At 50.7% G+C, this 25,883-nt stretch overlaps 1 protein-coding gene and 1 long non-coding RNA gene across 2 annotated transcripts in view; one reads left to right on the forward strand and one right to left on the reverse strand.

Annotated features, from left to right (window-relative positions):
• The window catches only part of XPNPEP2 (X-prolyl aminopeptidase 2), a 31,873-nt gene extending 12,262 nt beyond the window's left edge, over window positions 1–19,611 (forward strand). Inside the window, exons 9-21 of the mRNA XM_032260167.1 lie at window positions 1,129–1,210; window positions 1,531–1,726; window positions 2,841–2,930; window positions 4,134–4,243; window positions 4,951–5,028; window positions 6,791–6,862; window positions 9,325–9,385; window positions 10,912–10,981; window positions 11,553–11,657; window positions 12,386–12,445; window positions 13,073–13,149; window positions 17,901–17,990; window positions 18,588–19,611. Coding sequence (XP_032116058.1) covers window positions 1,129–1,210; window positions 1,531–1,726; window positions 2,841–2,930; window positions 4,134–4,243; window positions 4,951–5,028; window positions 6,791–6,862; window positions 9,325–9,385; window positions 10,912–10,981; window positions 11,553–11,657; window positions 12,386–12,445; window positions 13,073–13,149; window positions 17,901–17,990; window positions 18,588–18,782 — 1,286 coding nt within the window. The 3' untranslated portion in view covers window positions 18,783–19,611. The remainder of the gene's footprint in view (window positions 1–1,128; window positions 1,211–1,530; window positions 1,727–2,840; window positions 2,931–4,133; window positions 4,244–4,950; window positions 5,029–6,790; window positions 6,863–9,324; window positions 9,386–10,911; window positions 10,982–11,552; window positions 11,658–12,385; window positions 12,446–13,072; window positions 13,150–17,900; window positions 17,991–18,587) is intronic.
• Window positions 126–19,831, reverse strand: LOC116537949. The gene is made up of 4 exons (XR_004263431.1): window positions 19,612–19,831; window positions 9,819–9,827; window positions 1,297–1,299; window positions 126–136 (listed from the first exon to the last, which is right to left on the reverse strand). It is a non-coding gene; the product is annotated as an uncharacterized LOC116537949 (long non-coding RNA).
• Window positions 19,832–25,883: the final 6,052 nt, after the last annotated feature.

Raw genomic sequence — 25,883 nt, forward strand, 5'->3', positions numbered from 1 at the left:
CCAATACCCCAGACCTCCTGCGCCCTGCAGCACAGAGCTTGCTCTTCCCCTAATAAGAATGTGCCCACCAGTTCTTGAGAACTCCATCGTCACAGCCCATGGGAACCAAGAAGGGTAAGGGGGCAGGAGCTCATGGCTGCAGAAAAAGGACATGAAGTAGCCCTGAGTAAGCTGGAGGAACGAACTGGCCACGGCAGCAAAGTGCTTCCGTCTCATTCAGGGGAGGAGGACCAGCAATGCCTCCCAACAACTTAGCTGCTACCCCACAGCACTCATATGCCCAGCTTTAGCACCCATTGGGACCCTACTCTTTCCCGACATGGCTCAGGGCTTCTTGTCTGATCCCTATGGCTGGGCTTCAGATATTCTAGGGGCCCACTGGACCTGTGTGCTAACTGCTAAGTGTCTGCATTTTTCTGGGGTGAAAAGATCCATAACTCTTAACAGCATCTCAAAGAGCCCCACCAAAACAAAAGCCCCCCCCAAAAAGATTGAGTAATATGCAGAGGTAGATGATGCAGGCATGCTGCTGATAATCTTTGGGGGACCAAAGGAAACAGTGGGGCAAAGGTGTCAGAAATGCTTGCCTCAGGCCGGGCACGGTGGCTCATGCCTATAATTCCAACACTTTGGAAGGCCGAGGTGGGCGGATCACCGGAGGTTGGAAGTTCAAGACCAGCCTGACCAACATGTTGAAACCCCGTCTCTACTAAAAATAGAAAAATTAGCTGGGCATGGTGGTGTGTGCCTGTAATCCCAGCTACTCGGGAGGCTGAGGCAGGAGAATCACTTGAACTCGGGAGGTGGAGGTTGCAGTGAGAGCGCTACTGCAGTCCAGCCTGGGCGACAGAGCAAGACTGTGTCCTAGAAAAAGGAAAGAAAAGAAAGAAAGAAAGAGAGAGAGAGAAAGGAAGGAAGGAATGAAGGAAGGAAGGAAGGAAGGAAGGAAGAAGAAAGAGAAAAAGAAAGAAAAAGAAAGAAAAGAAAGAAAAAGAAAGAAAGAAGAAAGAAAGAAAGAAGAAGGAAAGAAAGAAAGAGAAAGAAGAAAGAGAAAGAAGAAAGAGAGAGAGAGAAAGGCTTGCCTCAGGCAGATCAGCATCAAATAGTTTCTGTGAATTCTCTTCCCAGGGCTCTTCAACCTTCGAGCCAGTGACATCCCCTATAACCCCTTCTTCTATTCCTACGCGCTGCTCACAGACTCTTCTATCAGGTATGGCTTTTCCTTAGCGTGCTGTCGTGGACTTTCTCCAACTTCCACCCTTTTGGTGCCCCACCACTGATCCCGCCTTAATATACAGCCTCTGGCTGCCCATCAGCTTGGTGCCTGCCCCAGCATGACCTTTAGAAAACCTCCTGTTGGCTTTTCCTGACTCTTTAACCTCTGTCCCTGTTGAATCCCAAATCTGGCCTGATTGACTCCCTGGGTCTGGCTTCCTTTGACCTCCAGGAACAAAGGGACTGTGTCTGTCTCTGGTGCTTTGCATCCTTAGCGGATGCTCAGGACTCTCTCTGTCTTGCCTCCCCACCCAGGTTGTTTGCAAACAAGAGTCGCTTTAGCTCCGAAACCTTGACGTATCTGAACTCCAGTTGCACAGGCCCCATGTGTGTGCAAATTGAGGATTACAGCCAAGTTCGTGACAGCATCCAGGCCTACGCCTTAGGAGATGTGAGGATCTGGATTGGGACCAGCTATACCACGTATGGGATCTATGAAGTGATACCCAAGGTGGGTTTGCCAGGCCCCAGCCCAAACCAGGCACCAATTCCCGCTCCAGGCCTGTTAAGCCTTAACCTAAAGTGGGATGAATCCCCTCAGCCATTCAGTCACCTGGTCAGCCAACAACTGTGCAGTGAGTTCCCTTCTAGGCCTAACTGGGAAGAGACAGAAGAGAAAACAGGGAGGTCTGTCCAGAGAGCTCACAAAATTGTCAGGAGGCTAGAGACTATACGGCCTGATCTAGCAGAGCCAAACTTGAAAATGAATTCCAAGGCCGGGCGCGGTGGCTCAAGCCTGTAATCCCAGCACTGTGGGAGGCCGAGGCGGGTGGATCACGAGGTCAAGAGATCGAGACCATCCTGGTCAACACGGTGAAACCCCGTCTCTACTAAAACTACAAAAAATTAGCTGGGCATGGTGGCGCGTGCCTGTAATCCCAGCTACTCAGGAGGCTGAGGCAGGAGAATTGCCTGAACCCGGGAGGCGGAGGTTGCGGTGAGCCGAGATCGTGCCATTGCACTCCAGCCTGGGTAACAAGAGCGAAACTCTGTCTCAAAAAAAAAAAAAAAAAAGAAAATGAATTCCAGCTCTGCCCCTACCTAGCTGTGCAGTGACATCGGACAAGCAACTTAGCCAATCTGGGTCTTTTTCTTCACTTGTAAAATGACAGTAAGAGTCCCAACCTCACAGGAGTCGCTCACTGGAGATTTAAAGGAGATAGTGTACATGGCTGACACATGGTAGGCGTTCAATGAATGGTAGCTGTCATGATATGTACAGGAAACTTACACTGTCAGAACAGCCCATCAGTTGACTCAGGCCACGCTCTGATCCATCCCAGAGTGCTAGTGGGATCCAAAGACAGGGAGCTCACTGCAAAGCAAGGCAGTGTTAATCAAGGAAGGCTTCCTGGAAGGAGAGTGGGTTCAGCTGGATGTGGAAGACTAGAAAAGACAGGAAGCACACAGAGGAGAGGGCATTGCCACGAAACAGTGGCAAGTCTCACATCTGCTGAGTCCTCCTGGCAGTCATTTGAAAACACCCCTGTGCCATGGAGACCTCCTTTTCTGTGTCCCCAGACCTGTGACCCCACACCTCCTTTTCTCCTCCCTGCCCCCAACAGGAGAAACTCGTGACAGACACCTACTCCCCAGTGATGATGACCAAGGCGGTGAAGAACAGCAAGGAGCAGGCCCTCCTCAAGGCCAGCCACGTAAGTTCACATTCAGGTAGATGTGGCCTTTTGGGAGTTTCCAGCCTAATGAGTTAGAAAGGAAAGAACCTGAAGAAGATCCTCAATGAAACAAAGAAGCAGGCCCGGCGCGGTGGTTCACACCTGTAATCCTAGCACTTTAGGAGGTCAAGGTGAGAGGATCACTTGAGCTCAGGAGTTTGAGACCAGCCTGGCCAACATGGTGAAACCCCGTCTCTACTAAAAATACAAAACTTAGCTGGGCATGGTGGTGGTCACCTGTAGTCCCAGCTACTCAGGAGGCTGAGGTACGAGAATCGCTTGAACCTGGGAGGTAGATGTTGTATTGAGCTGAGATTGCACCACTGCACTCCAGCCTGGGCCACTGTGAGACACTGTCTCAAAAAAAGAAAAAGAAATAAAGAAGCAGACACCAAATTATTCCTGGGCATCCACATGCACCTCATATCCTTGCTCCCAATATAGTATAGTGGTTTAGAGTGTAGGCCCTGGAGTTAGGGTGTCTTGAGTTCAAACCCCAGCTCCACCCAACTCCTAACTGGGTGACCTTGGCCAAGTCATTTTACCTTTCTGAGCCTCAGTTACCCCATCTGTCAAATGAGGACCATAACAGTAACCTAACAGCAAACAGTTGTTGTTAGGATTCAGTGAATATGTATATTGCTCTGAGAACTGCCTAGCACATTCTAAGTGTTAAATAAGTGTTAGCTATAATGATTTCCTCACACTGGCAAGAGGATGGCTCAATTTTTTTAAAAAAATTCTTGTTAAAATTAAGATAAACCACCTCATTTAAAAAAAACTGTCTTATAGGAAATTTTAAACATACACAAAAGTAAAGAAAATGTCACCATAATCTCCAGTGTCCCTTCACCCAGCTTCAACATCCTTAACTCACGGCCATTCTTGCTTTGTCTATAACCCATGTTCATTACCACTACCACCCCACCTCTCTGTTTCTGATTCTTCTAAAAGTAAATCCCAGATCGCGTGTCATTTCAGCCATCAACACAGAACTCTTTCAAAAACAGGAACATGGTATGATCATCTATAAACACTAACAAGAATTCTTTGACATCAAATAGCCAGTGTTTTTTAAAGCTCCACATCCTGGAATAGCTATCTGATCTCCATCATCTCAGAGCCTGTGGCTGCAACCAGACCTCAGCCAGCTTCCCTGCTTCCCTGCTTCCCCAACTCCAGGTGCGGGATGCTGTGGCCGTGATCCGGTACTTGGTCTGGCTGGAGAAGAACGTGCCCAAAGGCACGGTGGACGAATTCTCAGGGGCAGAGCTCGTGGACAAGTTCCGAGGGTGAAGAGCCAGGGCCATCCTTTCTGGCTATTTCTTAGTGTGGCAGTGGGGGCAGGGAGGGGGAATTGGTCCCCTTAAGGAAGATCCTCCTTGTATGTGGGCTGGGTGGGGGGCAGCTCTGTAGAACAAGGAGTGACAGGTTCTTGGGTGGTCAGGGAGTTGAGCAGTGAGTGTTGGATGACATTGCCCGCCCTGCTGAAAGCAGGACAACTTGAAGGGCCACAACCCAATAGCGTCCTCCAGTGTCTGCTTCAGGCACAGTCTGGCTCTCCCTGGGGGAGGCTGTGGCTCAGGCCAGGTCAGCCCCTGGACCACTTGAGAATACCAGGTAGGGAGGAGGATTCCCAAGGTCATGCTTGGCCCAGGTCATGGCCAGATTGTAGGTTTGAGGTACAGGATGCTGTTCCAGGGCTGGAGGAGTTTCCAGATACAGGGAGCTGGGTTTCTTCACTCCTATCCATAAAATGGAGGTGGAGAGGAAATAATTGGTGTCTACAGTTACAGTGTGTCCTTCTCTGATCTTCCTCTATAAATAACAGGTCAGGGTTTGGGGAGATGGGAACCAGGAGGTGAAGGCTGGGAGAGCCAAATGGTGTCCGGTTGAGAGGTAGAGGGAGCTGCGGCCTTCATTGGATCTGGTTAGAATCCCGGGCCCAGCCTAGTCCATGGACCCATTCATTGACCCTTTCTTGCCTTGTACTTTCCAGAGAAGAAGAGTTCTCCTCTGGACCCAGTTTCCAAACCATCTCTGCCAGTGGCCTGAATGCTGCCCTGCCCCACTACAGGTACTTGAGGAAAAAGAATTTTCAGGAACCCTGTTGGGGGATCCTGTTGTGTGTGTAGAGGAACCGGGTGAGGGGAGGGGAATGTTCTGGGACCTGAGTCCACGTTGAAGATCTGAGGCCCTTAGCCCTGTGGGGGCTGGGAGAGGAGCTCAGTGTGGAGCAGGGAGTAGCCTTGCAATGAAATAGCCTGAGCACTGGAGGCTGGGGGACTTGGACGGGAGGCACGGAAGCCGTTGGATGCTTTTCCCTGGTTTCCTGTGTGTTGCTTATGTCAGCTAATTCTTTTTTTTTTTTTTTTTTTTTAGACAGAGTTTCGCTCTTGTTACCCAGGCTGGAGTGCAATGGCGCGATCTCGGCTCACCGCAACCTCCGTCTCCCGGGTTCAGGCAATTCTCCTGCCTCAGCCTCCTGAGTAGCTGGGATTACAGGCACACGCCACCATGCCCAGCTAATTTTTTGTAGTTTTAGTAGAGACGGGGTTTCACCGTGTTGACCAGGATGGTCTCGATTTCTTGACCTCGTGATCCACCCGTCTCGGCCTCCCAAAGTGCTGGGATTACAGGCGTGAGCCACCGCGCCCGGCATGTCAGCTAATTCCTAAAGCTTACGAGCTCACACGGAGAGAGACCTGTTCACTCAGTCTGAACCAACCAAGGTGGGCCCAAGATGCAGGCTAGCCAGGTATTTGACCCCATAGAAAACAAACCCCTGCAGCCGGGCGCGGTGGCTCACACCTGCAATCCCAGCACTTTGGGAGGCTGAGGCAGGTGGATCACAAGGTCAGGAGTTCGAGACCAGCCTGGCCAACATGGTGAAACCCCGTCTCTACTAAAAATACAAAAATTAGCCAGGCATGGTGGCAGGTGCCTGTAATCCCAGCTACTTGGGAGGCTGAGGCAGGAGAATCGTTTGAACCCGGGAGGCAGAGGTTACAATGAGTCAAGATCTTGCCATTGCACTCCAGCCTGGGCAACAGGGCGACACTCCATCTCAAAAAGAAACAAACAAACAAACAAACAGAAAACAAACCGCTGCAGGCCTGCCTGATGAAATGTGGGGGAGTCAAGCTGACCAGCTGCCTCTGCCTGGCATGGGCACAGCAGGGAGAGGTCAATGCCCTCCAAGGGAGTGCCTAGCCTGTGCCAGAATTCCCTCCCTGGGTGTCCCCTGGTGTCTCCCACACCTTCAGCTGCCTTGCCCCAGCCCCTCCTCCCTACTCTGGCCAGAGTGGTGGCGTGGGTGCTCCTCAGCTTCACCACCTCTTGCTCTGCAGCTCCGCCCCGGAGGGACCCTCCCTTCCTGTGCTCTGGCTTCTTCTGGGGACTGTCTGCTCTCAGAGGCAGCAGGAAGTCAGAGACAAAGGGCCAGAGGTAGCATCCGGGTGGAGGCCCAGCTCCTCACTGCTTTACCGCGTGCCCTCATGCAAACCCCTCAGCCTCCATAAGCCTGTTTTTCCTTGTGGAAAGGGAGATGGCTGGGCTGGAAGGTCTCTCGGGCTCTCCCAGCTCTCACACTCTGGGCTCCTCCCTGTCCCCTCCCTGGGGACGAGGGCCTGGCTCAGCCAGATGCAGGATTAACAGATGTGTGCTGAGGATGGCAGCAACGGAAGCTGAGTTCTCTTCCAGGGCCCTTTGGGAGAGAATGACTTCCCCCAGAGGAGCTGGACTGGAAGCCCAAGCCCCAGAGGTCCTCCCACCAAGGACCCCCATGTGACCCAGCGCAGCGTTAGGCTGCCCCTCTCAGCATTCTTTCCCTTTCTCAGCCCAACCAGGGAGCTGAACCGCAAGCTGTCCTCAGATGAGATGTACCTGCTGGACTCTGGGGGACAGTACTGGTATGTACCCCTCACCCCACCCTGGCCTAGATGGCTCTGCTCAGACCTCCTGGGCCTGCCTAGAGTCAGCCAAAGCTTTCCCTTCCTGGAGCATGGATTCTTCATCTGAGAAAGGAGACACTTGGAATGAGCCGCCAACATCCTTCCCATTTTCACACAGGGAGTCCTTACCCAGTGGGAAATACGCAGGGGCTGGGACCATGGGAGGACCCAGGCAGCACCTCTGTGGGAATTAGAAAAAGACTCCCTTTGCCCAAGTAAAATGTTTAGTTTTTTTTTTGGGGGGGGGGCGGGGATTTTGGTTTTGTTTTTTTCGTTTGTTTGTTTTGAGACAGAGTCTTGCTCTGTCACCCAAGTGGAGTGCAGTGGTGCGATCTCGGCTCATTGCAACCTCTGCATCCTGGGTTCAAGCAATTCTCCTGCCTCAGCCTTCCAAGTAACTGGGATTACAGGTGCCCACCACCACCCCCAGCTAATTTTTTTTGTGTGTGTGTATTTTTAGTAGAGATGGGGTTTTGCCATGTTGGCCAGGCTGGTCTCAAACTCCTGACCTCAGGTGACCCACCTGCCTCGGCCTCCCAAAATACTGGGATTACAGTCATTAGCCACCAGGCCCAGCCTCAAGTGAAGTTTTTTCTAAGTCCACGTATTATTACACAGTCTGAGCAACTATACTAAGCATCCCTGCCTGGCTGCACAAACACATACACCCTATTCTCACCCACTCATGCACATTCTGGACACAGCCCACGCACCGCCAACATCATGCAGACTCCTCAGCCCCTTCTTCCCCATGGCACTGGTCTAGATGGAGGTGGGGGCAGATGAGAGAAGCACCCTTTTGATGGGCTACCCTTGTACAGTGTACAACCTAAATGCTCAGACCTGACAACCGTGCAGAATAGGCTAACCCAGCTGGGCATAGTGGCTCACACCTGTAATCCCAGCACTTTAGGAGGCTGAGACAGGCGGATCACCTGAGGTCAGGAGTTCGAGACCAGCCTGGGCAACATGGTAAAACCCCATCTCTTCTGAAAATACAAAAAACTAGCAGGGCGTGGTGGAGCTTCCCAAGGGAGACTGAGGCAGGAGAATCGCTTGAACCCAAGAGGCAGAGGTTGCAGTGAGCTGAGATCATGCCACTGCACTCCAGTCTTGGCGACAGAGCAAGACTTTGAAAAAAAAAAAAAAAAAAAAAAAAGAATAAGCTAAGCCCATTCCTTCCAAATGTGTCACCAATCATTCATAAGAGAGCTGAGCTGAGCTGACCTGAAAGATTTTCCCTTCTCATTGAGGAAGGAAGTGGACTGTGGGAAGCGTGGGGTGAAGCAAAAGAGGGGCCGTGCTGAGCTGACAGAGGAGCAAGTAGTTTCCAATGGTTTCCCAGCCTCTACCTCGTGGAAATGGTGAAGATGCTAACGACAGAGGCTGTTTCCTTGTTCTTAGCACAGCTCTCAGGGAACCGGAGTAGCAGGCACTCAGCAGCCTTTGCTCATCAGGAGTTCCATGCTGTGGTGTACTCGAGCTGGCCAATGAGCAAAAGGGAAGTGAATTTGTGGGGGCGTTGCTGGAATGGGGTGTGCTCAGAGTAGGGTGAGGCCAGGGAAATGGTCACCTTACTTCCTCTTCTTTCCTTCTGAAGAAGGTCACCACACCCCATGACCCAAGGAGGAGCCCCCGGTGCCCTGGGGCCATTTCTCCCCTCTCCCTCACCAAGGCATGATCACGGGGGCCATCCTGGGGGAACCGCTGCAGCTGGGGGTTGGGAGTCAGACCTTCAGGCTGAGACTTCACCTCACTGGAACTCAGCAAATCACCAAGTCAGATCCATGTTTGCCATGGAGAGGACCGCATGGGAGGACCGAATGGAGAGGACCGAATGCAGACGCAGTGCTTGCTCTCCGCCTGGCTTCACTAAGGTTCAGAGAGTGAAGCAGCCACATAGCCTCAATGGCCTCATCTGTGAAATGGGTATAATGAGGCCTGCTCTGCCACTCTTCCTGGTGAGCAGCAAAAGTGTCCTGTAAATGGTCTATAACTAGCTAAATATGAGAGTGTTAAGATAATATAATCTCTCTGGACCTCAGTTTCCCCAGCTGTAAAAACGGGACAATCCCCTTTCTGCCTTCCAGGAAGCCTAGAAGCAGCCTTGCTTTCAGAGCCAGCTGGACCCAAGGAAACCCAGATCTACAAAACAGTCCAAATGAGTGGGATGGGGGAGGAGTGTAGTCACGCTCGTCAGATAACGTAGTGGCTTTTAACTTGATAGCTTTGCAGAGGCCTTTTATGCATAGACACCAAAGCTGGGGATTTTGATTATGGTAACTGTCTGCTCCCTTTCGCCATCCACTCACCCCAGCCCAGCCCTGCCATTTGTGGAAAGCACACAGAAAGCACATGGGCCCAGTCCCTAGCCCCAGGCATTTGGCAGAGCAGGATGTGTTGGTTTCCCTTCTCCATAGGGACGGGACCACAGACATCACCAGAACGGTCCACTGGGGCACCCCCTCTGCCTTCCAGAAGGTAAGCCTGGGCCCAGATTTCCCCTCACCACCCTCCCCCAAGGGGACACCCAAGCAATCAAGATCGCTTCCATTTCAGAGGCTAAAACTGAGGCTCAGAGAGGTTAAGTCATTTGCCTAAGGTCACACAGTTGGTGCCGGAAAACCCAGTGCTCCCTGCTGCTTACCTGGGGATATTTCAGGCCACTGACAAGGTCTCAGCCCAAGCTGAGCCTCATCCTATTCCGGTAAATCAGTGCACAGATTTTTTTTTTTTTTTTTTTTTTGGTGCCTGCGTGCCTGGCCCTGTACTCAGCGGAAAGGAGAAATAAAGGCATCCCAAGTGGAGGAAAATGGCACAAGTGAAGCCTCCGTGATGGGAAGGAGCCAGAGGTGTTCGGGAAACAGCGAGGGCTTCCAGCTGGGGCAGAGGCAAGGGCATTGTCTCTGTGCACCAGAGAGCCCTGGGGGTGGAGCAGCGAGCTGCCTGCGAGCTGAGCTTCGGCCATGCTGCATTCAGCAGGCCGACCATGGGGCAGACATGGTGCTGGAAACAGAGAGGGGAACCAAATGCTGTCCGAGCCTCCAGCAGCTCACAGTTTAGCGGGGTCTGCTGCCCCTGGCTGTCCTGCACAATGTCACAGCCTGTGCACATGTGTAGTGAAGGGGATTGACCACATCGCCTCTGGACATGACCAGGAGAGACCACTGTCAGCCCACCTCCCTCCCCTGACAGAGGAAGGCTAAGCTGCCAAATCAGCAAACCTCAACCCTCATGAAAGGCCTTAAGAAAACTCAACAGCTGTCGCAACCACAGGAATGAGAGCGCTAACCTTCCGTGAAGCCTGCGCACTGCAGGCACCGCCTTCCGTTCCTTAGTCCGCCCTCCTCTCTCAACAAGCCCAGGAGCTAGGACCTGTTATCGTCCCATCGCAGATAAGGAAACTGAGGCACACAGCAGCTAAAGTTGCCTGCCCAAGGTCACAGAGTCAGTGGCTGAGTCAGGTTTCAGCCCAGGGAGTCACAGCCTCGGCTCACTGCCACCAAGTGTCTCCTGCAGATATATACATTTTGAGACTGAGTCTTGCCCTGTCGCCCAGGCAGGAGTGCAGTGGTGTGATCTCGGCTCACTGCAACCTCCGCCTCCCGGGTTCAAGTGATTCTCCTGCCTCAGCCTCCCGAGTAGCTGGGATTACAGGCACATGCCACCATGCCCAGCTGATTTTTGTATTTTGGGTAGAGACAGAGTTTCACCATATTGGCCAGGCTGGTCTCAAACTCTTGACCTCAGGTGATCTGCCTGCCTCAGCCTTCCAAAGTGCTGGGATTATATCCAGTAATGACCCTCATAGACCAGCCAGTGGGAAGCACGTGATGGAGCCCCAGCTTTGGGAAGGCCCTCCTCAGCCTCCACTGACCATCTTCCTGAACACGGGCAGCCACACACGATGATGCAACTCCCCCCACCCTGCCCACACACACCCAGGCCTGGAAGCTCCCCTGGCTCCTCCTCCTGTCCTCCACGTCACCTCTTCCTCTCCCCATCAGGAGGCGTACACCCGTGTGCTGATAGGAAACATTGACCTGTCCAGGCTCATCTTTCCTGCTGCTACATCAGGTGGGTTCCAGAAACCAGGCTGGACACAGCCTCAGGCCCTGATTTCACAGGACTAGGACCATCACCCTGAGAGGCTGGTGGGGCAGGGATTCTGTCACCATCCCATCCCTCATATAGATGAGAAAATCCAGCGTAGAGAGAGAAAGTGACTTGGCCAAGGTCATGCAGAATGTTAGCGGGACACCCAGGCCTTGAACTCAGGTCTCCTGCCTCGTAATCTAACACTGTTGCTCAGAGGTGGGAGAGATCAGTTGGGCCACAGCAGTTATGGGAGGTTTCTTAGAGGAAGTAGGTGTCAAAGTGCAAAGCCCTGACAGATGGGAAGAAATTGTAGTAATGGATACAATGTATAAGCTGGTGATAGTGATGGGCTGGTCTGGCCAGGGAACCACTAACTCTGTCCATCAGCTCTTCTCCATCCCAACCCAAAATCATTGCATCAGTGCATGCTTAGTGGCCTCTCAGGGGCCCCTCTTCTTAGGCACCACTCTGATAGTGGAGCAGGAAAGGGGCAAGGCGGACAATCTTGGGGACAGCCATCTGACTGGGGTCAATCTCTCTTCCCTTCCAGGGCGAATGGTGGAGGCCTTTGCCCGCAGAGCCTTGTGGGATGTTGGGCTCAATTATGGTCACGGGACAGGCCATGGCATTGGCAACTTCCTGTGTGTGCATGAGTGTAGGTGTCTCTTCAGCACTCCCCAGGGTCCCCCATTTTATGATCCCTTCTATGAAGGAGGTAGAGCCTTTCACAGGTATGGAAATGACCAAGATCCACCAAGGTGCCATGATCTACCCAAAGTTACCCAGCTCCACGGGGTAAGTGAGGAATACCAGCAGCAGGCCAGTCCTGCTGGCTGCTTGGCATTCAAGAGGGCACCAGAAAGAGGCTCAAGGCCTAGTGGCTAACTTGTATAGACCACAGAGAAATCAAAGCCAGAGCCAGCTGCATGCAGTGACTCCCACCCATAATCCCAGTGCTTTGGGAGGCCAAGGTGGGAGGATCACTTGAGGCCAGGAGTTTGAGATCAGCCTGGGAAACACCACAAGACCCTGTCTCTATGAAAAATGTTTTTAAAGTATCCAGGTGTGGTGTCATGTGCCTGTAGTCCCAGCTACTTGGGAGTCTGAGGTGGGAGGATCCCAGGAGGTCGAGGCTGCAAGGAACCGTGATGGCGCCACTGCACTCCAGCCTGAGCAACACAGCAAGACCCCTCTCATTACCTAAATAAATATTAAAAGCCAGAGCCAATCTGGTGTGTGCCAGGCCCAGGCAGACAATGATGCAATGGACCGTGTCGCAGAGATGCTCAGGGATCCACACTTATCTGCTGTTCCCTGTAAGCTGCTGACTTCCAAGCTGGTGCATATAGGAGAACTGATACCATGCTATGTCTTCCTTTCTAGGGCCAGTGGGATTCCAGTCCAACAACATCGCCATGGCCAAGGGCATGTTCACTTCCATTGGTACGGCCCTCGGGTCCCTCTACCTCACCACCCCATCCCAGAGCAGAGCTAGCCCAGGACTGCAGTCTAGGGTGTGCCAGCCTCCAGGGGAGCACCACAGGCACTAACACAGCTCAGACTCAGCTCCCCATTCCCACCCCTACGCCCAGCCCCAAATGGCTTGTCTCACCCTAACTCCAGCTCCCCTCAGCCCACACCCTCTTTTTGCCCTTGGGAGTTAGTTCCTAGCTGTATATTCAGACGAGATCAGGCACATTCAGGGTGCTATGGCTGTAGACCCAACTATATATTCAGACCCTGAAGTTGCCTAATGCTAGAGTAACAGGACAGTGGCATCCAGGGAGATGGGAGTACCTTCAGGACCCAAGTGGGCTTTTAGGGCTTCCCTGCTGGGCTACAGGGGAGAAAGGGTGAGTTAGCGATGCGCCTGTGGGGGGTGTGAGGCCTGACAGGGATGGGTTGCCTCTGCTTAGCCAACAAGCATCTAACCAGTTGTGGGGCTGCCAGAGTCAACAGCCAGGGGACAAGCAGGCAGCCAGGCCCTCCAGCCACTCATCAGTAGGTACAGGAAGCCTGGGCTTGGGCCCTCCCCCCACTTAATGCCACCAGCATCTCTGTGTCTTCCAGAACCTGGTTACTATAAGGATGGAGAATTTGGGATCCGTCTTGAAGACGTGGCTCTCGTGGTAGAAGCAAAGACCAAGGTAAAGTGCCACCAGGATGGGCTGGAAGTATGGGTGGCATGTCAGTGACTTTGGGCTGCATGGGAGGAGAAGGGGGAGGAAGATCAAAGGAGGAGGGAATTTAGTGTGCAGGCATGAATTTATCTGGAGTCTTCCTTAGCAATTCCATAAGTCAGACTTTTCAAACTTGCTTGCACATTTGAATCACCCAGAGAGGCTTTTTGATGCTTTAAATGCCAATGCCCAGGCCCCACTCCAGACCAAGTGAATCCATATCCCTGTCCTAAATCATCGGTTCTCAATGCACATAATAATCACCAGGGGAGCTTGTTAGAAATAAAGATTCTGTGTAATAGCAGCCAAGATGATAAAATACCTAGATGTAAACTTGAAAAGACTTACATGGAGAAACGCTCTACTAAGGGACATAAAAAAGATTTAAGTAAATGGTGCTCTCTGGAGAGAAGCCTCAATATTATGAAGATATCATTTCTCTCTAAATTAATCTATAAATTCAAGACAACCTCCATTTCAATGCTAACTGGACACTTTTGTAACTTCACAAAATGATAGTAAAGTTTATTTGTAAAAATAAACGTGAAGATAGCTAAGTAGCTAGAAAAAATTTTGAAAAAGAAGAGCAGGGCCAGGCGCAGTGGCTCAGGCCTGTAATCCCAGTACTTTGGGAGGCCAAGGCAGGAGGATCACTTGGGCTCAGGAGTTTGAGATTAGCCTGGGCAACATGGCGAGACCTTGTCTCTCAGAAAAATACAAAAAAAAAAAAAAAAAAAAAAAAATTAGCTGCGTAGTGTTATGTACCTGTAGTCCCAGCTACTCAGGAAACTGAGGTGGGAGGATTGTCTAAGCCTGGGGAGGTTAAGGCTGCAGTGAGCTATGATCATGCCACTGCACTGTAGCCTGGGTGACAGAGCAAAACCCCATCTCACACACACACAAAGAACAATAAGGAAAGCCAGTCCTCTCAGATTTGAACACAAACTCCCATAACTAAAATAGTATGACATGAGATGAAATAGACAGCTGTAACAATGGAACAGAATAATCAGTCCAGAAATAAACACTCTCATTCCCATAAACAACATGGGAATTTCGTTTATAAGAAAGCTGATGTTGCAAAACAGTCAGAAAAAATGATTATTCATCAAATAAACAGAGGGAACAAATGGCTAATTTGGGGGAATTAAACTGAATAACCTCCAAAATAAAATTCCAGATGGACCAAAGTTTTAAAGTGAGAAACGAGACCACAAAAGATGTAGAGGAAAACCTATATACATTCAGTTATAATCTCAGGGTGGAAAAGAGTCTTTCTGTGCAAGACCAGAAACCCTGAAGGAAGAGATCAATAACTCTGACTAAACTAAATAGAAAATGGAAACAATGTTTATGGAAACAACGCCATAAACAAAGCCAAGAGATGTGTGACAAATATAGCACATGTCACAGGGAGAGGGTGAACTTTCTTATTTTGCCATGAGCATTTACAAATCCGTAAGATAAAAATAGGCAAAACAGGAAAAAATAGCGCAAAGGACATGAAAAGGCAATTCAGTAAGTTAACACCAAATGGTCCACATACATGTGGAAAGATGCTCAAGTTCATCCTTAAAGAAATACAAATCAGGGCCCGGCACGGTGGTTCATGTCTGTAATCCCAGCACTTTGGGAGGCCGAGGTGGGTGGATCACTTGAGATCAGGAGTTCAAGACCAGCGTGGCCAATATGGTGAAACTCCGTTTCTACTAAAAATACAAAAATTAGCCGGGCATGGTGTTGCATGCCTGTAATCCCAGCTACTCGGGAGGCTGAGGGAAGAGAATCATTTGAACCCAGGAGTAGGCAGAGATTCCAGTGATTAAAGATCTCACCAATGCACTCCAGCCTGATCGACAGAGGGAGACTCTATCTCAGAAAAAAAAAGAAAAAGAAAAGAAATGCAAATCAAAAGAACAATAGAATACCATGTTTCACCTATCAGATTGGCAAAAATCAGTGACTTTGATGATACCTAGTACTAGTGAGTATGTGGGGAAATGGGCATTCTCATACACTGTTGGAGAAAGTACAATCGGTGCAACCTTTCTGGAGGGTGGTTTGACAATATCTATGAAATTACCTATTAAAAACGCTTGTTCTTTTTGTTTTGGCAATCCCTACACCAGGTATGTACCTTCTAGATATAGTCCCAAAAGCTCACCAAGATGTTTATGTAGTGATGTTGACTTGTAGCATTGATGGTAAAAATAGCAAAACTTTGGCAGTGGACTCAATATCCTGATTAAATAAACCATGGGACATCCACACACTACAGAGTCTTCCACGGCCCTTAAAAAGAATGAGATAGATCATCCTGCGCTACTGTGAAGCACTCTCCTAGGTTTACAAGTAAGGGGCAGTGGGGCAGGGAAGGAAGGTGCAGAAAAGTATGTATGGTAGAATCCATTTTGTGTGGCTTTTCAAAATATATACATAGATAGATACATATGCTGTGTATGCCTGAAATGTTCTCAGGAGCGAAACTGAACAAGTCTAAACTTTTTTTTTTTTTTTTTTTAAGAGACAGAGTCTCACTCTGTCACCCAGGCTGGAGTGCAGTGGCACCATCTCGGCTCACTGCAACCTCTACCTCCTGGGTTCAAGCAATTCTCCTGCCTCAGCCTCCCGAGTAGCTGGGACTACAGGTGCCTGACACCACACCTGACTGATTTTTGTATTTTTAGTAGAGACGGGATTTCACCATGTTGGCCAGGCTAGTCTCAAATTCCTGACCTCAATAGATCTACCCACCTCGGCCTCCCGAAGTGCTGGGATTATAGGCGTAAGCCACAGCACCCAGCCTCTTTCTTTTCTTTTCTTTTCTTTTCTTTTTTTTTTTTGAGATAGAGTCTCGCTCTGTTGCCCAGAATGGAGTGCAGTGGCAGGATTATGGCCCCACTGCAGCCTTGACCTCCGGGGCTCAGGTGATCCTCCCACCTCAGCCTGCAAGTAACTGGAACTATAGATGGATGCCACCATGGCTGGCTAATTTTTGTATGTTTTTGTAGAGACTGGTGTATTAGTCTGTTATCACACTGCTATAAAGATACTATCCAAGACTGGATAAAGAAAAGAGGTTTAATTGGCTCACAGTTCCACATGGCTGGGAAGGCCTCGGGAAACTTACAATCATGGCAGAAGGCAAAGGGGAAGCAAGGATCCTGACATGGTGGCAGGAAAGAGAGAGCTAGAAAGAGCAGGGAAAACTGCCTCATGAAACCATCAGATCAGCAGGGCGTGGTGGCTCACGCCTGTAATCCCAGCACTTTGGGAGGCCGAGGCGGGTGAATCACCTGAGGTCAAGAGTTTGAGACCAGTCTGGCCAACATGGTGAAACCCTGTCTCTACCAAAACTACAAAAATTAGCCAGGCATGCTGGTGTGTGCCTGTAATCCCAGCTACTCGGGAGGCTGAGGCAGGAGAATCGCTTAAACCTGGGAGGCGGAGGTTGCAGCGAGCCGAGATTACACCACTGCGCTCCAGCCTGGGCGACAGAGCGAGACTCTGTCTCAAAACAAAACAAAAAAGAAAGAAACAAACAAAAAACCATTAGATCTTGTGAGGACTCACTATCATAAGAACAGCATGGAGGAAACCACCCCTAGTCAATCACTTCCCACCAAGTCTCTCGCTAAATACCCTGGGGACAATCAAAATGAGATTTGGCCAGGGACGCAAAGCCTAACCATATCAGTGGCGTTTCACCGTGTTACCCAGGCTGGTCTCAAACTCCTTGGCCCAATCGATCTGCCTGTCTCGGCCTCCCAAAGGGTTGGGATTACAGGCATGGGCCACCATGCCAAAAGAGACTTTCAACTTGTATTGTGTATCTTTGTGTAGTTTGAGTTTCCTAAGCACATACACACAAGGGTTCTATGGGAGATGGGAATTATGGGCTATTTTTTCCTCTTTACATTTGTCTATATAGATAGATCAATAAATACATGGATACATAGAGATATGGATAGATGAATAGATAGATTACATAGATGATTGTTTGATTGATTGATTGAAAAACTTAATAATCATTTATTTTAAAATGATTTAAGGCCAGGCATGGTGGCTCATGCCTGTAATCCCAGCACTTTGGGAGGCTGAGGTGGGTGGATCATCTGAGCCTAGGAGTTTGAGACCAGCCTGGCCAACATGGTGAAACCTCATCTCTACTAAAAATACAAAACTTATCTGGGCATGGTGGTGCCCATCTATAGTCCCAGCTACTTGGGAGGCTGAGGTAGAAGGATCACCTGAGCCCAGGAGGTCGAGGCTGCAGGGGGCTGCAATCACACCACTGCATTCCAGCGTGGGTAACAGAGGAAGATCCTGTCTCAAAAAAATAAAATAAAATGATTGAAATTTCGGTTTCTGGGCCTTGCCCTAAGGATTCTGCCTCCAGTAGGTTTGGGAGGGGGGCCCTGGATTCTGCATATTTATCATGCTCCCTAAGTGCTGTTGATGTGCATACTTTGAAAAACACAAACTTAAGTCTAGATTTCCAGAGTCAGGAAGGAAGCACCAAAGAAGGAGCACTAAGTGGCAGACAATGGGGCTCGCCAAGAGAAGGGACTCTAGAAGGCTCAGCCTACCCGGAGTGTCCAGGTTGATGAGGCCCAGCTCCTGTGTCCTCTGGGTGGAGTGCTCCCTCCTTCCCTTCAGCCCAGCTCCTCCTCCTCCCTCACTGTCCTGCTTACCCGCCTTCTCTTGTGGGTTCCCAGTACCCAGGGAGCTACCTGACCTTTGAGGTGGTATCATTTGTGCCCTATGACCGGAACCTCATCGATGTCAGCCTGCTGTCTCCCGAGCATGTGAGTGCCCCTCAGCACTGCCATCTCTCTGACCCTGGGCCTTTCCTGCCTTTGCTACCTGCCACCACATCCTCTGTCCCTGCCCCTCCCTCAGGAGGGTCCACATTGGTGGCACCTGCAGACACACGCTGGGGCATTCCTCCCCAGCTCACCAGAGATCCCAGAGCTTCTAGAACTTTCCAGCCAAACCAGCCTTCCCAACCCTAGGTAGTGAACAACTGGGGGTTCTGAGGTTGGGCCTCTGAGCTCGGCCACTACAAGGCCCGGAGCTGTAAGTGATCCCTTCCACTCTTTCACCTCCGTTTCCTCTTGTGTAAGCTGAGGATAAGAATGCCTGCCCAGCTTACTCCCATTCCCGGCCTGAAATCCACCCACCTCACCACCCATGAACATCACTATGACATGAAACAGCTGCCAAGGGGAACTGCCTCTGGAAAGCCCCAGAGAATTCCTGAGGCCTGATGATGGTGGGGGACCTGTGGGCATCTGGATCATGTTGGGCAGCTGGAGTACCACAGCAGGGGAGTGGGTGTCACCAAGATTGCACCTCTTGGCAGCTTGGCTTGGAGAGGCTCTCATTCCTTCTGTCTTTTGCAGCTCCAGTACCTGAATCGCTACTACCAGACCATCCGGGAGAAGGTGGGCCCAGAGCTGCAGAAGCGCCAACTGCTGGAGGAGTTCCAGTGGCTGCAGCAGCACACAGAGCCCCTGTCCGCCAGGGCCCCGGACTCCACCTCCTGGGCCTCTGTGTTAGTGGTCTCCACTCTTGCCATCCCCGGCTGGAGTGTCTAGAGGCTCCAGAAGACTTCCCTGTTAACCCTCCATCTAGACGCGTGTCTCCCTTGCTTGGCTCCCCTCACCCTGCACCGAACATACTCCAAGAGCCCCTGATGGTCCATTGCCTGGAAACCACTGCATTCAGCCTCCTTCTCCAAGACCAGGCCCCAGGAGCACAGAGCTTCTTGGCCCCAGGTGGCACCTCCCTGCCCCCGGGGTTGTATACTGCACCCTGGGCTCCTAACCCCAGGCCCTGGGATAGGAGGGCCAGCTAGACTCTTCTTTCCTGGGATCTCAGTAGGCCTAACCTATAACCTAGCACAAACTGCTACAGCTGCTCCCCTCCCGCCAAACAAAAGCCCAAGAGAGCAATGCCCCTACCACCCAGGGGTGCCATGGTCCCAGGAGAGCCCAAACCTATCACCACCTGTTGGGCATCGCCACAGCTGTTTCCACTCAGCCAGAGCACGAACCAACAACCCCCGACATGTGAACCCATGATTCCTAAACCCTGGGTGGGCTCTATGCCAAGTAACGGCAAAGGGAGTTAAGCCACAGGAATTTGGCTGTGGGGCAGGAGGGAATGCGGTGAGACACTCTGGAATATGACCCTACCAGAGGCTGGAGAATAAACTTGGGCAGCCGGACCACGTCACTATTCTAGACCTCCCTGACATTCGGGGAGCCCTTTGAACATTCCAACACGCAGTCACAGCTACGATGCTGTTAAATCCTCCCGCATCATTGGATGGCCCTTCACCTTGTGTAAACAGTGTCTGGTTTCTCCATTTTACAGACAGGAACACTAAGCTTCAGACAGGGGGTGGGCCGTGCCCTTGGGCACGGCACTCCAGCTCTTTCACCCTTCGGCACCATCCACAGTCCCTGAGCCCACCTCCCAGCCCTCTCCTCATATGCTGAGCCCACTCTGGTGAGAAGAATTTGCTCCAGCCAAATTGGCCGTTAACCACCTGGGTTCACATCCTGCTAAGACGTTTAAAACACCCTAGCAAAGACACTCGCCTCTGAGTTTTGCATTGTGTCTGCTGTGTTGCCAGAGACTGCTGTCACCTGTGGCTTTTGTGGTAGGGGAGGAGGAAGAGAAGGGGAGGTGGGGGGTGGGGACTTGAGGCTCCTAGAAGCTCAGCGGGGGAGCACGTGGGCTTGAGAACGTGTGGGTGAGCATGTATATGAGTATGTGTGCCCATGTGCGCAGACGCACGTGCATGCCACGCCCAACCAGCTAACCTCCAGCCCGTGCTAAGGATATTGCAACCTTGTAGAGGAGACAGAAAGAAGCCCCACACTGGGAAACTTGTCAAATGTTGCCCAGAAAAGTTGGAGCTAGCACCTTTGCCAAGCAGAGCACAGTTGGTGGAAGGAAAGGACCAAGGCTCTGGGTGCACGGTGCTGGGCAAAGGTACCAGGCAGAGAAATCCCCTGGCCTGGGACCATCAGGCCCAGTCTGCTGAGTGTGAGGGTGACCTGTAATGGTTACCACCACCAGTACTGGCATCCAGAGGCCCCAGCCCTCACCCAGGCTTACTGAGAACACAAAGATGGGCCTCTGTTTGCTGAGTCATTTGTTCCCTCACCTGCTCACCTCACAAAAACAGCTACTACTAATAAAATTACAGTCCCCATCACCATCATCATCGTCATGGCTGCCATTTACTGAGTGTTTTTGTGCCACCATGGAAGCAGCTTTACATGCATTTTCTCATTTAATCCTCACAACCTCTAAGAAGGCCCTTTTCTTATTCCCATTTTACAAGTGAGGTAACTTAGTGAGGCCCATGGAGTTTCACTAAGTGGCTTAAGGTCACTTTTTACATTGGGTAAATGAAAAAAGCCAGATCTTAAACCAGTCAGAGAACTCTAGAATCCACCCACAAAGAAAGGGAGAGTCCTGGCCAGGTGTGGTGGCTCACTCCTGTAATCCCAGCACTTTGGGAGGCCAAGGCAGGAGGATCGCATGAGGCCAGGAGTTCGAGACCAGCCTGGGCAACATGGCGAAACCCCATCTCTACTAAAAATAGAAAGGTTAGTTGGATGTGGTGGCGCAAGCCAGTAGTTTGAACCTGGGAGGCGGAGATCGCACATCTGCACTCTAGCCTGGGTGACAGAGTGAAGCTCCGTCTCAAAAGAAAAGAAAGGGCGAGTGATATGGCTTTCACCATTTTACTGATGAGAAAACAGGCTGCAGCAGGACCACTTTGCTGGTGAGAAGCAGATCCACACCACAATGCCTCCCCAGGGCCTGCCAGACCTTTGCCTTGCGCCCTGACACTTGCTCCTGTGGTTCTGGCAGGTCATGGGTGGCAAGACCAGGCCCCTGACCAACACCCACACAAAGGCCTTTCACCCCGAGGCAGCTCATGTGCTTTTTTCCTCAGTGCAAGACCAAGGACTCCACCTCGTCTCCAAGTCTCCTTAACTGCCCTTCCAACCCACCATTCTGGGATGAAGAATCCTGCCCTGGAACATGGTTGGAATGAGGACTCACCCTCCCCTGGGACCCAAATGGACAGCCTTGACCATTCCTGCTTTAAGGGGTTCACTCTGGGTCAGGCAGGAAAACATTCAGGGCACATACACCCAGGCTGATACACAGGGACTCTTGTGACGTTGTTAAGAATGAGAGATCATTAGGAACTGTCTCCTCGGGCTCCAGTCCTTTGTTTTGATGTTGGAGGATGGGAATGGGGCTTAGCAAACCTCTCCTCGCCTGCTGATTGCCTGGGGAGCAGGCCATGTGGAAAAGCCCCTTTTCCTAGAAGCTAAGATTCCAGGGTTCGAGTCCCAGTTGTGCCAACTGTGTAACCTTGGCCAAATCACTTCTCTCTGGTCTTCAGTTATCCCTTCTAGAAGCTCTCATACTGCCTTCTTGGTGAGGATATGGTGAGAGGCCCGTAAGACCCGGATGTGGCAGCATTCTAAACCAGGAAGCCACACAGACAAGAGATGATATTGCTGTCATTCGCCCAGCGTGAGTTCAACTCTGCTTCACCTTTGCAGGTAGGTAAGAAAAAGATCTGGGACCCAAGTTTTATATGTAAATAGTCAAAACTAGAAAGATACCTGCCTAACATGGCAAAAACCTGTCTCTACTAAAAATACAAAAATTAGCTGGGCATGGTGGCGCATGCCTGCAATCCCAGCTAATGTGCAAACATCTAATTTATATCTTCCCAACTATGCTCCCAGGAGCCTGCGATGCCTCAGAAACACTAGAGAGGCTGTTGAGGAAAACAGCCTCTGTGGAAAGTGCTGGGTACTTGGTGAGTGATTCCACATCAGTTCACTTCAGGCTCCACCTGGAGTTTCTCCCCTCTCCAAATCCATGAAGACCTTGGTGACTATTTGGAGCTCCTGCACGAAGTAGCCCTAATGGGCTTCCCATAAAATGGTATTTGAAGTAGTCGCAGGCCAGCTTCACAGGTGTAGGACCTGTGCAGTCCCTCAAGACTTTGTGCTTAGAAGGGCCCCGTGCTTGGTTTAACACTTGCCTGTCAGTGTCTCAAAATTCTCAATAATTTTTAAGCAAGGGGCACCAGGCATTTTCATTTTGCACCAAGTCCCCCAAATTCCAGAGCCAATACTGAATAGGAGCTCCATGACCAAACACACACACACACACACACACACGCACGCACACGCACACACACACACAGTCTGATGCAGCCCTTTCAGTGTACAGGTGGAGAAACTTCAACAGCGACCCAGGAAGAGGAAGGGACTTGCCCACGGTCACACAGTCTATTAGGGCCAGAGCAAGGACTAAATCTGCAGCATACTGACTCAGCTCTGTGATGGCTCCACTCTCGCTTTCCATGTGTGCTTCTGTTACTCCCTTACTGCCCCTAATGAACGTACTCAGACCCAAGGAGACCTGTTGGAGGTCACACAGCTGTGACAAAAATGGTGATGGTGGTGTCGAGCTATGCTCCTTCAAGCTTCAAATCCGAATAGAAAAGGGCATAGGTAAGATGATAGTAGCTGCATACATACACAAATCATCTAACTAACTCCTTCTGGCTTTTCTTTTAGAGAAAGGGTCTTGCTCTGTCACCCAGGCTGGAGTGCAGTGGCGCCATCAGAGCTCACTGTAACCTTGAACTCTTGGGCTCAAGCACTCCTCCTGCCTCAGCCTCCTGAGCAGCTAGGACTACAGGCGTGCACCACTATGCCTAGTTAATTTTTTTTTAAGTTTTATTTTATAGAGATGGTGTCTATGTTGCCTAGGCTGGTCTCAAATTCCTGGCCTCAAGTGATCCTCCCACCTTGGCCTCCCAAAGTGCTGGGATTACAGGTGTAAGACACTTAATAGTTCATTTTTGAAATGATAACTAAGTCAGCCTTTGCTCATTTGCCAGTCAGCTGGTTCCAGCTGTGTGTGAGTTGGAGCCTCAGAAGGGGCTGGGCTGGCTACTTTTCAGCCAGCTAAGCCACGTCAGCAGTGAATTTTATCAACTCACTGGGTGCTTCCTCAAATCAGTGGTTGGGCACTCTTGGTACCAAAAAAAAATAGAAATATGAAAGATTCAGTAGCAACTGTTTCCTCCCTGTCGCAGCCAGGAGGGGGAGGCGCTCCCCAAACCCCCACCCAGCTTGCCTTTGCCCAGAGGCCAGCCCATCTCTTCACTTCCTTGTTTCTTCGTGAAACAGGAACTGAGCAAGCAGCTTCAGTCGGGTAGGATGGGTAGTTGAGAAAGCCCCAGTGGTCCGTGGTAAGGCCACGAAGCTGAAAAGCTGGTTTCTCTCCCAGCGGTCCCAAGCAGCTTCAGGCCCTCTTGCTTGTCACACCTCCTGTGTTCTAGAACAACTTGGGCTGAGGGATGTGCCCTTGACAAGGTGGAGACACATAGGATATGGGGCACAGGGTCACGTAGCAGAGATTCGGATGGGGACCATGAGAGACATAGAAGCAGGTGCCAGGGCAGGCACGTTGGCTCATGCCTATAATCTCAGCACCTTAGAAGGCCAAGGTGGGTAGATCACCTGAGGTCAGGGGTTCGAGACCAGCCTGAGCAACATGGTGAAACCCTGTATCTACTAAAAATACAAAAATTAGTCAGGTGTGGTGGCAGGTGCCTGTAATTCCAGCTACTTGGGAGGCTGAGACAGGAGAATCACTTGAACCCAGGAGGCAAAGGTTGCAGTGAGCCGAGATCATGCCACTGCACTCCAGCCTGGGTGACAGAACAAGACTCGGTCTCAAAGAAAAAAAGAAGGAGAAGAAGAAGAAAAAGCAGACGCCAAGGGGACACCAAAGGGAAAGATGGCAGCTCCAAATGGTCACCAAGGTCTTCATGGATTTGGAGAGGGGAAAAACTCCAGGTGGAGCCTGAAGTGAACTGATGTGGAATCACTCACCACGTACCCAGCACTTTCCACTGGGCTGAGAGCACTCATATATGCATGTCACCTGAGTAGTAACCCTAGTCACACACATCCACAAGAAAGGCCCACATTATCACTATAACTGTCTTCACTAAGGCTCATTGCAGGTGACATCACTTGCCCAAGGTTATGCAGCCAGTAGGTGACCATACAACAGTCTGAATCCAGTCAGGACAACCTGACTCCATTTCTGAGAGGTATTCTGCTCCTCCTCTTCTCTGGAGCCCTGGAAAATTGTCCCCATGGGGCGGGGGCCCGCTGATCAGAGATATTTGTCCTTGTAACCTTGGGGCAGAGATTTATGCAGAGTAGCCCAGCCCCTACTTGTCCCCCATAGAAAGCACCACCCTACCCGCCAGTGAGTCATGAGTGTGTTTTAATCTGAGTACCAAAGTCCAGCCTCCTCTTCTGATGGAAATTCACAGAGGTGCCAGCAGGTGTTTTGTTTTGTCTTGTTTTTAAACCAAGACCTTATCACAAGTTCTGAGTTCCAAAGATCACTGTCTTTCCCTCCCCTCCCATCAGCCCCTGCCACGAGCTGCCCACTCTGTGTGTGCTGTATGTGGGCATGAGGAATGGGTGCAAGTCTCCTGTCCTTGTCTCCTTGCTTTCCTCTGCCGCCTTCTCCCTCCCGCAGTTTTGCTCTTTCTGCCCTCCCTGCCTAAAATAACCACCATGAAATTTGCTAATGGGCTGGGCTATTACAGTGGGCTTCACCTTAGAAATGTGCAGGCATTTTCAAGGAATTATGTGGTCTCTGCTTGGATATTTCTTTTCTTTTCTTTCTTTCTTTCTTTCCTTTTTTTTTTTTTTTTTTTTGACAGGGAGTTTCACTCTTGTCCAGGCTGGAGTGCAGTGTGGCTCGGCTCACTGCAATCTCCGCCTCTGAGGTTCAAGTGATTCTCCTGCTTCAGCCTCCCAAGTAGCTGGGATTACAGGCATGCACCACCATGCTGGCTAATTGTTGTATTTTTAGTAGAGACAGGGTTGCACCATGTTGGATGGTCTCAAACTCCTGACCTCAGGCGATTCACTCACCTGGGCTTCCCAAAGCGCTGAGATTACAGGCATGAGCCACCGTGCCCAGCCTGCTTGGATATGTCAAGAGATGGGGAGATCACTACTTACCAGAGCTGAACTAGTATCATCTGAACAGCCAAAATTACTTCCTTGGAATAAACCAAAACCTTCCGTGTATCTGTTCCCCATCATTCATAGCCACTTGCTTCCCCACCTCAATCATCTAGGCTAAATGTGACAGGAGTTTAGTACTTCACATTTTGACACGGACTTCCCCATACTTCACCCCATTTAATCGGCCCTAGCTATTGCAGCTTTGCACATGTGATACGACTTCCAGATGCCCTCCCCATCTTGTTCACTCTCCTCTGGGCCTGCTTCAAGGTGGCTCTGTGGCATCTAGTGTGGCACCCAAACCAGTGTCAGATGCCAAGAGAAGGCTGCAAGCCGAGGGCTCCATAATTCTGTCACCTCCCCTTTCAGGAACGCTACATCAGAGGCACTTTAGCAGAGTGGTTAATAGTGTGGGCCCCGGCCAAGACCAGAACTGCATTTAAGGCTTGGCTCCACTGCTTACTAGCTGTGTGGGCAATTCATTTAACTCCTCTGGGCCTCAACTTCCTCCCTGGAAAATGGGGATAACAACAGCACCTGACTTGTCATGTTGTTGTAGAGCCAACTGCCTGCCATGAA

This window comes from Sapajus apella, unplaced genomic scaffold (assembly GCF_009761245.1).
Source record: "Sapajus apella isolate SASKATOON/1434 unplaced genomic scaffold, GSC_monkey_1.0 scaffold115, whole genome shotgun sequence".
Lineage (NCBI taxonomy): Eukaryota > Metazoa > Chordata > Mammalia > Primates > Cebidae > Sapajus > Sapajus apella.